Below are 13593 nucleotides of genomic sequence, written 5' to 3'. Positions count from 1 at the left end.
CCAAGAAGACTGCCTGAATGTGGTGTGTTTGCACACATGTGATTAATAATAAGGTATCAGAGCAATGACGAGTCTGGGAACCCACTTGTTTTGATTCTCTACTTCGTATAAATAAGTCCCCAGATCTCAAAATTTTTGGTCCATGTACAACGGTGCAAGCCATCAAATTAATGTTAAAATATGTGTGCCCTAACTTCTGATTTATAATATCAGTGACAAATAGTAAAAAGGACAGGCATGCCATAAAGTTTATGGATGGGGTGATGGCATGCACAATGATGTCTCATAAAGAATGAGGGGGGAGTTATCTACTCTGTGGATTCATGAAGTAGAGCACAGATAGACTGGCTGGGTGGCTGCGTGCGCAGAATTGTTCATAAACATCCCACGGAGTGCCCTGCTGTACAGCAGCCGTGCGTTCATTAGAGCATTCAGCAGACACTGCGACGTGTTCCACGCACCCAAGCGAACCTTCATTTTTCACATGCGGGGCCTTACTAATTAAAATCAGCTTTGCAATTAAATGTGGAAGATTGTGTTAAACTTTCAAGCATGGTTAGAAAAAAATGCAATTATTTTAGAGTATTTTATTTTAATGCAAATGAAATTTCTATCAATGTGACATGGGTAAAAGGGAGGTGTGGGATCCCCATTCCTCTCTCCGTCTTCCTCTCTGTTTCTCCTTTTTTTGTTGTGGATTATAGATGCTCCTCTCAGTTGCACGTTGCCATGCTCCACTATCTTGCTCCCAGTACCTGGCTCTGTGCCAAGGCTTTTAGTGAGTGCTCTCTGTCAAGGCATGAATAATACAGCCCCTCGGCTGTTGGCAGAATCCAAATGAGGCATGCATACATCAGGAAGCAAGCCCTCGACTTCAGCTCCAGAACAAGCTCCTGCGAAGACAGGCAATTATTCACCCGCGGCTGCCGCCATGGCAATCACACCGGTGGGTGCAGAGGTACATGAAAAGGAAAAATGTCTGAATAAGGAATATGCACAACAGGCCAGAGAGAATCCAATAATTCTCTAATAAAAAAGAAAAACTGCCATTTGGAGATTTTAATTTTGAAGTTTCCAGATCAATTGATTTGACTGAATTTTCTAAATTGGGGAGGATTTAAATATAATACCAATACCCATCACCTAGCTTTTGGGTGCTTGTTGATGGCGCAAGAATCTAAAGCTAAATTTCGGGTCAAATATTTCATCAGAACCTTATGCTCAACAAACAAAAAATTGCAGTGAAGGGTAAATGTAAATGAAATCCATTAAATTTCTGAAATAAATTAAGAGGGTTCACAAAACAGATAGGCAAAGAATGAATTCATGTTAGGGGCTTTCTCTCTCTCTCTCTGTCTTTCGGCTCCCCCATTACAGGCTTATACAAAAATCACTATTCAAAAAGAAGTAAGTCCAATTAATTTCAAATGTTCCAGTATGTGTATAACTATTACAGGGAAGGCTAAAATTCAAGCTCCTCTGCTTTGTTAAATATTAATCTGTAATAGATGTTAATAAATTCTTATTATTCCTATTTCTAATTTATATTGGGAAAATTAAAAAAAACTTTAACAACAATAAATTGGCCATTATTTTGGCCATAAATTTAGTCTCTATAGATATACCCCTTTTGAAACATGAATTTGCACCTTGTCTTCAACACAAACAATATTTTATATCAACATGGGGAGAAAAAAACAAACTGTGAATATAAGGCACTAGAATTTTCAATCTTAGTCAAATGTTCAAAAGCAAATTTTTGAAGAAATGCTTTGACATTCAGCGTTTTAGCTCCTATCTTACTATCAGTTCGTGGAATATTCTGGATTAATAATGACATCTCTTCGTCCAGTAGTTGAATCATACCAAAACAATTTCACAGAAAGAGTGCCAGGCGTGGCTTCTTTTCACCGTGTTTCCACCCTTCCTAAGATGTCAGTGTTCGGTTTGGGAGCCACCGGAAAGTGCTGAGGGCCCAAGTCCCAGCCCCTGACGGTCCCTGCAGCTCCGGGGTCTGTGTTCCAGAAGCTTGGCAGCCGCAGACGCCCGCCCTTGATGTGGTGTCGCTCACACTAGCCGCAGGCTTTGGGCTGCATCTCTGTACTTCACGCCTTGCCGGGAGCCTTCCTGCCAATAAACCGGCAGGCCAGGAACTTCCTACATTTTTGTGTTTGTGGCTTCCAAAAATTCCTTTTTTTTTTTTTACCACCCATTCACCATAAAAATGGCTGCAGGCAGGTGGGAAAGCACTTGTTTTTCACCCATGGAGTTTTAAATGCTTACAGATCACAAGTCTGTTCACACACTGGGGAGGAGGTGATCCAGGGAGCTCCCTTCCCTGAACTTGGCCATCTGAAAACTAAACTTTGAAAAACTCACTTACGATGATTGAAGTTAGATTTTGCATCTGCAAAGGAAGCTCTGTGATTGGACCCTATGTTGGAGATACATCCATGTCTCTAGCCACTCTAAGTATCACTAAGAAAAGTCGTGTGCACTCAGAGTAGCTGAGCCATGTGCACAGCTATATAATAATGAGAGTCAAAAGGAAGAGGTCAGATTTGCTATGTGCAGAAAAGACTGAGTTAGTATTTTGTTTTCTAATAGGAGAATTACTTCTGGCCCTGACTGCAAATTCCATGGTGTTTTTGTCGTACTTATATGCTAATAATATAAAGCCTCAGGTGGGAAAAATAAAAGTCAGATTCATGTGTCCAGATACTAATGATGTCTGAAGATAAATGTCTGTTATATTGGTTAGCGGCATGAGAGGTCTGGCCCTGGTGTATGGATTGGGGCACAGAAATGTTCACTGAGCTCGGATCCCTGCTAGTCAGTGTATGGGAACTCAAACACTTTTATCTTTGGCACCAAGAGAGTAAGTTTCTCTGAGGAGTTGGTGTCACACTTGTATCAGATAATGGGAATTCCCTCATTTATCTTTCTTGTTTTTGCCTTGGCTGCCAGGAGACTCAGAACTAAATGTAAAACTATAGCAACCCTGATATATCCCGGGTTTCTGGTAAAATTGTTTCTATTTCTTTTATGTTTTTCCTAATTTATCTCTTTAACTTTTAACTGTGCAGTTGTGCATGTGTTTATCAGCTCCTCAAATTGTTTATGAACTATCAGCACACATAAATGCCCATGAATAGATTATCTCTGGTTCAAGGACACAATTTTTGCAGTAAGGCAGACCATCCAATAAAATAAGTATGATAACCCCCCCTGTTTTAATCAAGATCTGAAGTTGTGAATTCCTTTTCAAATTACTGTCTCCTTTCTCAGCTATGACTGGTGGTTGATTCTCTTCTGTCTGCTCTTCCTGATTTCTCACAAACCCACACCCCTACCTCTATCGTACTGAAAATAATAAAGAAAGAAGCCATGGTGTCAGCAGCTGCCATGGAAAGCCAAAGGCACTGAAGCAGTGTGCAGCCATCAAGGGCCACCACTCTGAAATTGTGATTAATATTCGATTTCTCGAGAAATGTTCTTATGTTAAAAATAAAGATTAACTGGGAGGCACCATCTTATCACTTGGTATCAAATTTCCCAGGACTTTTTACATTGTTGATTCCCCACACCTGCCTCAAATTATTTTTTGCATGTTCAAATAAATAGATACTTCAACACACTAAAATAATGCCTTTTTACTCGGCTATGAACTGATGCCATATATGAATAAAATCCAATTGTAGCCCTAACAGGAATAAATTCATTGGAAAAATTATTGTTAAAAGAACAAAAGGACGGGCAATTTCATCAAAACCCACACCGAGGCTGCCACTCTGGTCGTGTTTGGAGAGGCGGGACGGACCCTGGGGCCCAGCAGGATGGACAGCAGAGGTCAAGGCCACGGTCCCGTCGGTGGGGCGCGCGCTGGTATTTATGTGCAGGAATAGCTGTTGGAGGGGAGAAACCTTTATAGCAGCAAATCTTTTTTTTTTTCTTTTTTTTGTGTGAGGAAGACCAGCCCTGTGCTAACATCTGCCAATCCTCCTCTTTTTTTGCCGAGGAAGACCGGTCCTGGGCTAACATCCATGCCCATCTTTCTCCACTTTATACGGGACGCCGCCACAGCATGGCCTGACAAGCGGTGCGTCGGCGCGCGCCCGGGATCCGAACTGGGGAACCCCGGGCCGCAGCATCGGAGTGCGCGCACTTAACCACTGCACCACTGGGCCGGCCCCAGTAAATCTTTTAAAACCAGAAAAAGAAACAAAGCCAGATATAATTGAAATTTTACAGATTTGAAATAACAACAGTCAAAAGATGTTAATGTCTACATGAGTCTTGTCTACTACAATGAGCTCTTTGTCAGTGTAAGAAGTTCGAATGTGATCCCTTGGTTAAAAATTCTGATAACATATGGACATCAAAACACAAAACTCAGAAAGCCTCACTTATTTCCTCAGTGAGATTACTGAGAGGAGGCTCATCCGGTGACATAAGTTTTGAATGGTAATCGCTTTACATAACAAAGTCCGAAACTCACTCTTTTTTAAACTGAGGAAACAGAAGCACACAAATGCGAAATAATTTGTCCAAAGCCCCTTGGCTCGTTCGTGGTGAAGGGGAAACTAGACCCTGAAGCTCTGTGCGGGCAGTAGTTCTCCTTCCACTCTGTCACATTGGCTATTCTACTTAAATGTTAGGAATTCTAATAATTACATACAACATGACTCCTGGTAAAAATCATGACATTTTAAGTTAAATTTAAAAATTTGTTGAAAAACTTTTCGATTTGGATGTTTCTGTGAATCCTCTCTAAAATTCCATCTACTTGGCTCCTGTAAGATTCAGGGTGTTCTGTGCTTACAACAGCATCATGTCTCAGAGGAGGATGGAGCCTGGTCTTCAATCTTTCCCAGCCTGAGTCTGAGTACCATTTTTTAAGCAGGGAAGGAGACCTCACAGACAGGCGTGCACACATACCACCTTGGACACCTCGGTCCACAGCGTGAGGGAATGCACCTTGGGTAAGAATATAAATGTTTAAAATAATTCTTTGGAAACTTCACGATTTTTACTGTAAAACTGTGGTTATGAAATTGCATTCAGCTGACACCTAATTAAAACTTTTTAGCCAAATTTAATCATTTCTTTTAGTAACAGAATGATGAAGTTTAACTATTGACTAATCATGAGACAGATAGGGAAAAAAATCAGATTTCACTCACGGTTTACTAACTTGTTTTCCATTGAAAATATGAACAGTGCAGTTTTTGAAAACTTTTAGATCAAGAATTTACATATATACTCCTTCATAAAATAACATAAATACTTTAAATGAACTACTTATTTAAATTACATATTCAACAATTTACTCTTTCATACAATAACAATAATAATATAATTAATTAAATTTAATATTCTAAATCACAAAATTCCCTTAAAAAATGACCCGTCATTCCTTTGGTATAGAACAGAAGTCTGATAACTGTCTCATCACGGATGCTTATTAAAAATTCCCGGCCTCCTTAAATGCTGGCATAGGGATTTGGGGAGTAATTTGTAATTTTTCCCTTGATTTTACTAAAGGACAATCAAAATAATTGCTTGATTTCACCCATAAATTAACGTTCAGCTGAAAAGGAAATAAAATGAAAGGCGGTGCGGGAAGGTCACCCTGAGGTGCTGCAAGCCTCTGAGCATTGATTGCGTGGGCCCGTCTCCTGACGGTTTGTTAGGCTGAATGACCTTAGTCCTAGCAATCCAATTTGTGAAAAATTAGCTAGAAATTTATTATAGCCTGTAAGCATTTCTAACTCATCATAACTGAAACTTTCCATTGGAAAGCAAAGCTGAATTAATGTCACAGAAGAGAGAATCCTTATGGAAAAGTAAATCTCAGGGCTGGTTTCTGCGTGACCCCCAGCCTTGGGTGTTGTGATATCACTCTGCTGTGATCCATGTTTAGCAATAATTACCTGGCTACCTTATCTTCTAGATGGTCTCCATACTCGTCTCTCTGACGGACCTAAATCCCAGTATTTACGAGAATAATATAATCATTTAAGCCCCAAAGTCTCATTAGCGTGATCTGTCCTGGACGTTCACCTCCCACTGTAACCTCCCCCTGCAGCTGCCCAGGTGCCAGGCTTGGATTTTGTTTCCCAGGACAAACTGTTAAATTATGGAAGCCCAGTTCCTACAGAAAGATCAGGAAGGTTACACTTTAATTTAGCCTCCGTGATTTACTGTCCTGCAGCCACCAGAATGAGAAAACGGGGAAGGAGAAACGAGCCTTCTCAACGGGACAGTGGGAGGTTCTTAGTGAGCCGCCGCATGCACATGGGAAAATGAGTTTAAGGCTGCTCCTAATTTATGTCATCTTACGTATTATCTTAAATTCTGCCCCATGAGATGGTTAGAAAGGCTTATGCTTTGAGAACCCGTGCAAGAGACCAAAGGCAGAGTTCAGGTCAGAGGAGAAAAGGAAAGTACCACACTCACTGTCCTCAAGAGCACCACCCACTCATTTCCATCGTTTGGTTTTGGGTCCCTATATGAGTCGTGTTAGCACATTGTGAAAAAACGCAGACATTACCTTCTGTGTCTTGCATATTTGCCACTAACGTGACCACTGCCGTCACAGCCAGGAGTGGGACAGCTGCAACAGGAAAGAGTCAGTTACACAGGTGCTGCAGGCTGCAGGCGGGTCAGACCAAAGCTTCTGTGGCGTCAGAGGGAGGAGGGCAACACAGCAGAAGGGAGAAACCAAAACACCGAAAGGAGGGGAAACTTAGGGGATGCTTTTTATTAGCAAGTCTCAGGGGAATTAATTTCATCAGTGCAGCAGGGCATGAGCAGCTGCCGATGAACTCGAAAGTACAGTCTACTCATTAAGAGGCATGAATTTTCTAAATTGCTAATGGGGATACGTTTTACCCGCAGAGCACTAACCTGAACAGCTCTTGTATGGCTGGTTCCACGGGAACTGCAGAGAGATGGGAAATAGATAAAAATTTATCATCTATCACAATTACCCCTTTTCCACAGAACCTTCCCTAGAGGGGGGTGTCAAGGCGGGGTCGGAATGAACCATGCAAACAGCTTCTGCAGGACGAAGGTGACCCTGAGCGGGGCCTCCAGGGACTCAGGGAGGCGCGGACGTACCTCGAACCCCTTTGGACCGTGTGCGATGACGCTTCTCCTCGGCGTCCACCTCCATCTGGGGATAGATTAGCAGGTGGTCAGCGTGCTTCTCCTGCGTGCAAAGGCCAGCAGTGTGCCAGCATTTTAGTGACAGTGTTTTAATCCGGTTTCCCTCTGTGAAGGCAAGCCCTCTACAAGGGGGCGTGGGAGGGAAGCGTCAGGCACTCCAAATGTGTGATTAAAAATAATAAACCAGACCTCGACCTTGCAGAGAACGCTTCATCAGGGGACCCCTGCTGTCTGCAACCGGACAGACTTGGGTGAAGCTTGAGGGCAACCTATATACTCTCTTTTAAAGGGTTGATTAGGACACATCTGGGTTGACGCAGAGTTGCATTTTGTACCAAGAATATAACAGATTGCTGTTAAGTTTGCAAGAAGGTAAATACCTATAAATAGTCTGGGTTCTCCTTGTAACTGCAAGATTTAATCTGATCAAGCAGTAAGAGGAGAGGAGTTGGTATTGCAGGAGGACAGCGTGATACCTGGGGGGCTGCCCTCACGGTTGTCCAGTCCTGGGGTGCAGTTGCTGTCCATGTTGATCTAAACTTTTAGGGTGTTTTTCAGGGACACAGAGCCTTCACTCATGTAACTGACACGTCTTACACTTGGAGACCACAAAGCGTTTTTATGTTACCTTGTATGATCCTCACCGCAATTTTGTAGGGAAGGAATCTTTGTATATCTCTTTGATAGATGTGACTTGGCCAAGATCATCCAAGTAGAAGTTTTGGTGCAGGGCCCTGAAACCAAGCCACCTGTCTACATGTCATCTTTAAGTCGAAGAACACATTGCCGGATGGGTGAATATGTGCCAGTGCATTTGTGCACCAAATATTTCCACAAGGTATGAATAATTTATACATGGGAAACTGCACAGCAGGAGAAGTCTACTCACTCAACAGAGGGGCTGATAAGAGAGGAGCGGTAAAGATGACAGCTCCTCCGATTATAGGCACATAACTTTGCAACCCCCATCTGTGATTTCTTTGCTCTGTCCAATGTGGCCAGAGCTGCATTCCAGGCAGAAGACAGGGACACCATAAAATGCTGTCTATGCACAGTTCACTGTCTCCACAGTCTATGACAGGAAAGGTCAGAATGGGGTAAAGTGGACTCCAGTTAGATGCTGTGTTGGATCTCGCTATAGAAGAGAGCAGGGCAGATCTGCCATTAAAATAAACTACTGGCAAGGAACGATGCTCAGCAGATGTAACACTGAGGCCTTGTGATGTCCCACTGGCAGCTCCTGATTTAACATTCATGTCAATTGACCACCAAATATTTATTTATTAATACTGTGCGCTGAGTATGGTATCAGGAGTTGAAAAAATGTCTATAATGAAAAGCATAGCCATTTGATGGGCTTAATGTCTCTTAATGGAAGATGTATCTGTGGAGATATAAGACTGCACCAGATTTAGTAAAATGAGAAGAATTTCAGAAAAGGAGGAGCCATTGTAAGGCGGATCATTGAAGGAAGACTTATCAGAGAAAGTTTTGATACTTAAGAATTATTTGTTTAGGTGTAGAGGGAAGAGAAAGAGCCTGTATTTTAGCTCACGTATAGATACTTGAAATGCAGTTGTTGAGTGAAGGAGTGAATGAATGAGTTAGGGAATCTGTGGAGAAGATGGCAGGTCAGGGAGGTGGCCTGAGCACGGTCGAGTATTGAGAAGATGGGACCAATGGAGCAGAGAGAGGGCCTGGGTGAGGTCACTGGGAGAGTGGAGAGGGCACTCTGGAGGCCGGAACAGACCCGGGAAGGGTCACAATTGACCCAGTGGATGTACAGCTGGTGTCGATTTTGAGCATGGCGGGGTGCGGCGGGGAGGGAAGATACCTCACAGATATATTTTGGAAAAAAATGAATTTAGCGGCAGTTTGTGACAGCGTGGAGGGGAGCAGGAGTGGGTCAGGAGAGCTAAGAGGAGAGGGGTAGTCATTTAAGAAGGGAGCGCCGAGAGAGTAGCCCCCCGCAAGTCTGGGCGCAACTCCAGGGACGCAACTGTCCAGGGAAGACACAAGCGAGAAGAAAGAAATGAACTCAAGAAACATTTTAAGAATCAACGTGATGCAGTGGCTTGTCGGGCCTCTTCTGAGTATCCGCTCTTTTTCTATTATTTAAACACAAACAGGGTGTGAAATCCCTGAATGCAGGCACATTTTGTGGATTTGCAGTATAAAAGTCAATAGCACCCCTGGGTAACACATCAATGCTCTGAAACTGCTGTTCCGCCTGGAAAAGCTTTCCAAACACTGTAAAACTTTAGCAAAGCATATTGAGCCAATATGACATAAGCCAAAAGTGTGCACTGACATTCAAGAAGGTGATGGAGAAAATACTGTGTCATGTTCTGTGGCAAGAGCGTATTTCCTGACACACTGTGCACCTGCCATAGGACTGAGGATACAGGGATAATGGGATGAAATCCTATTCTTTAAGTTATTCAAAACTGAGTGAAAAGTTTGTGTTAGGGGAATAAGTTGAGACATGTTCTCTATGTAGCATAAAGGAACATGGATGAGCTGCATCTAACCCATCCCGGGGAAGTGGAAAGAGAGACTTCCTGGAGGAGTCGAAATTTGAGCTGAGTTTTAAAGGTTAGTTGCAGGTTTCAGGTTTTAAAAAAGAGAGGGGCAGATGTTCCAGACAGAGAGAACAGGATGTGCAAAGACCCTGAGGTTTGCAGGCACTGTGGTATGCTCTGGGGACCCAAGGAGGGATTGTGTTCGGGGCTTTGCTGGGGGCTTCCTACAACAGGGCGCAGGCTTCTCAAACCTTCTAGGAGGAACATCGTGGTCACTCTCGCAGCCGGTGCCCCTGCTCACTTAGGTTCCTACACCATCTGAGGGGTAAACCTGCCTTCATGATACCCCTGGCTGTAGCTTAGGAGAGAACTTGTCCCCAAAAGAGTAGTGAGCCCAGCTTTTCTCTGTGGGTATTAAATTGAAAAACATGGCCTCATTAACTGATTGCTCATCCTAAGAATTGTTTTATTTTTTACATTTAAATTTTTGATCAATTTTTTTTGCATATAGAAGGAGACAACCTTATTTCCTTTCAGATGGATAGTTAATTCTGCCACTAATCACTCATTAAATAAATAATACTTTCCCCATCACACTAAAATATCCCTCTTGCTATATGTTAAATTCTCACCATAAGTGGGTCTGTTTTTGAACCGCTCTGTGCCAGTCCTCTACCTGTTTATTCCAGTGTGAATCCTGTCTGAGTTTCAGGGCTCTGTGATATGTTTTGCTCTCTGGTAAGTAAGCCACTTTTACCGTGAGGATTCCGTGGGATAATTTGTAAAAAATGTCCAGCACAGCATGCAGCCAACAGTCGACCCGGAGTCGGTGGTGGTTCCCTTTTCTTTCTCCTTCAGCTAATGAAACCAAAAACTGGAGAGCTCAAAACTGATTTAAATTTTACTTTTACATGGACGTTTCAATATATGCAAACAGCCAGCGAGGTTCATATAAAGCAGGAAGTATGAAATCTATGGTCCAAAATTTGAGGAGCGTTTTCATTTTCTAACGTTTACACCTAAAAGTGCGTGGTCAAAGGCCACCTAACACCTGCGGGCTCCTTCACACATTCCACTTCTTCAGGAGTCCCCTCCTCCTTCCCATTGCCATTTTGAACAGAAGGCAGCAGCTCTTATTTTCACCAGCGGCTCCCCCGACAACTGGCGACTGTGATTAGAGGCATCGGGTGAGCCGTGTTTTGAATTCCCTCTTCAGGTGGGTCTGAAATGCCATCTGGTGATGCCATGAATGGTTCAGTAGCGTTTTTCTAACATCTCAGTTCTGATCTTCCCTGGAACTGGAGAAAGTTCACCCCTGTTGTCATTGCCCGGGTCTCTGATTCCCTCTCTAGTAATTTACATTTAGAAAGATCATCCTTAGAGCACTATGTGAACAGTAATTTTATTTTTAAGTCCAGTGTTTATTTTTAAAATAAGCATAGGTTACCTTAGGAACTTTAAATGGGTTTATACTTAAAGAAAAGTCTTGAATTTAAGAAATTTACTTTGAACCAACAAAGGCTATCAGAATGACTTACTGAAGAGAGAGCAAGTGCATTATTTTATAATATGTACACTTTATATTTGGAATCAGGATTTATTTTATTACTTTGATTTTCCCTCTGTCTTCCTCCTCCCAATAACGTGTACACTTTCCTGAGGTTGAGCCTCAGTGAAGATAACAGAATAGCAACTACATCAAAAACTCACAAATTCAGTCAAGTGGAGGCTGCTTTGTGATACTGAACAGCTCTTCAGGCCACAAGTGTGAGGCCCAGGGAGGAGCTGACTTGGGTCCTAGGTCTGTGAAAGCCCACGACATCCTCCCTTGAGTTCTGACCTGTGTCTCTGCACACCGGTAGCCTGCTCTCCTTCTGGCAGGAGGGACACTTGGACCACAGTCTCCGTGGTGGACAGCTCTGACTTGACACAGCACCCGAGCTCCACTGCATCTCCCCACCACAAGTCACTCCTCAATTATTCAGGAGGCAAGTACCCATTTGTCAATTAGCCAGACCCTATCTTTCACCTCCTGCTGCTCAACTTTGGGTCATTTCACTGCTCATTAGCATCATCAAGAAGAGAAGACTGCAGCAAGGGCAGAAGCTGAGTTCAATTTACTAAGTTGCGACTGGTAAGAAAGTCTGGGAAAGGTATAATGAAGAGAAGCTAGAAGCTTCTGGCAAAATAAAGTATGCAGATCAAACTGCATGCTGATGTTTTCCCGGGCGATTTTATTCCCTGGAATTACTGTCTCCTAGGTAACCAAGACCCGGCCCTACATGCACAATCTCACACAAGAGAAACTGCTTCCATGTCTCAATTCAGACTCAGGGAAGTTTGGCTCAAAATAATCCACCTGTAAGGAGCAGCAGGAACCAGAAAGTACACATTGTCGTCCTTCTTGAATAGAGCTTACAAAAAGGACTGTAACAGTTAAAAATTGTTTTCCAAAATATGGCAAAATTTTCTGTTTTCAGTGAATTTAATGTAGTGCAAATACGTTAAAATTTAGGATTTCTGTCCAATAATTATATTAAGAGAAAGAATAGAATTATTATTAAGAGGTTGCAAAGTTGGAAGAGAGCAATGGGTTTATAATTCATGGCATCCTGGTTTATAATTTTTCAATTTTAGTACTCCAATCTCATAGGATTGAAATGAGGAAAAGTTAGGCAAATAAAACTCCTCATTTTTCCTTTGCCTCCTCCTCTGCATTTCTTTATCAGCAAGGATGGTGATCAGTGAAACTATCCTCAAAGGAAAGAGACCCCGCCCCTTGGCCCTCACCCCAAACTGAGTTATATGTGCATGTTCCGTGAGGGCGCTTGCTGCCAACAGAGGCAAGAGGGATAGAAATGAGAAAATCAACATTTTCTTGGCAAAAAGAAAATGAAGATGCAGCTGAAGTCTGTCCACGTCCTCCCTGTGGCTGCGGAACAGAGCGAGGTGTTCGTCAAGCTGACCCAGAAGTGAACTGACTCCCTCTGGACTCAGGAATAAAGAGGGAAAATGTTGCACAATTCTCTCTCATGGATGATTTTCCGGGTAGCATTTTTTTTTTAAATGTAGAATAATATGGAAATTAGTGTATTTGAAGTTCATTCGAATGTGGAGCCTTGAAGGCTAATTATTTTAGGAACTGGTTAATAAGTATTCAGTCAACTTTAAGTAGGTGGCATACAAAACGTTTAGAAAGTCATTACAAAAACATGGCATTTTAAGAGCTGACCATAAGCTGAACTGGAGAGGGGAAGCAGCCCCTCTTTCTTTGGTTATGGACTCCTTATCATCAGGTACTGAAAAGCTAAAAGAGTTTATGTGTGAAAACAAGTTGAATTTTGACCTCAGAATGTCATTCTCTTCTTGGACTCCCGTCGTGGACGACGGGCCTCCGCTGGTTTCTCCCAGATGGAAGTTATGAAGGTGCTGACTGACGTTCAGCTATGAGTCAGGAAAACAGAGCAAGTATTTAAATCTGTTTGCCTGTATTTTGCTTTGGTCTTGAGAAAACTCTGGAAGATGCCTTCTCATCACTACAATGCTCTGTCCACAGAGGTGGGAAGTGGTTTAAGTGCTGTGGGCAGAGTGGCCGTGTTTTCAAAAGGAACATTATAGATATGTGGTCTGACAAACAATACTTATGCTGTTTCTTTGGTCAAGAAATAGTCTGCAAGATAGAGTTTTAAAGCCAAATTACTGGAACTTCTAGGACATTTGGCAAGTTTTTGGCATACCTAGACAGGATAGTTGAAATCAGAACAGTCTCAGAAAATTGAGGACTCACGCTTGCTCCCGTGGCTCAAGATTGTGGAACTGAAGGGATGTGGCTGTCCAAGTATTGTCATGAAACCCTCAAAGTAAATCGTCTAAGTAGCCGCGGTCAACTCTTAATAAACTT

General features: G+C 42.6%; 1 protein-coding gene across 4 annotated transcripts in view; it reads right to left on the bottom strand.

The window, feature by feature from the left end:
- The window catches only part of MYT1L (myelin transcription factor 1 like), a 161194-nt gene extending 154017 nt beyond the window's left edge, over nucleotides 1–7177 (bottom strand). For all 4 annotated transcript variants that reach the window (XM_058550695.1, XM_058550696.1, XM_058550693.1 and 1 more), the window contains exons 1-3: nucleotides 7123–7177; nucleotides 6910–6943; nucleotides 6554–6616 (exon numbers count right to left, since the gene is read on the bottom strand). In XM_058550695.1, the coding sequence (XP_058406678.1) occupies nucleotides 6554–6616; nucleotides 6910–6943; nucleotides 7123–7177 (152 nt within the window). The remainder of the gene's footprint in view (nucleotides 1–6553; nucleotides 6617–6909; nucleotides 6944–7122) is intronic.
- Nucleotides 7178–13593: the final 6416 nt, after the last annotated feature.

Source organism: Diceros bicornis, chromosome 12 (assembly GCF_020826845.1).
Source record: "Diceros bicornis minor isolate mBicDic1 chromosome 12, mDicBic1.mat.cur, whole genome shotgun sequence".
NCBI lineage: Eukaryota > Metazoa > Chordata > Mammalia > Perissodactyla > Rhinocerotidae > Diceros > Diceros bicornis.
Note: the sequence above shows the minus strand (reverse complement) of the source record. Positions and strands in the feature narration are given on the sequence as shown.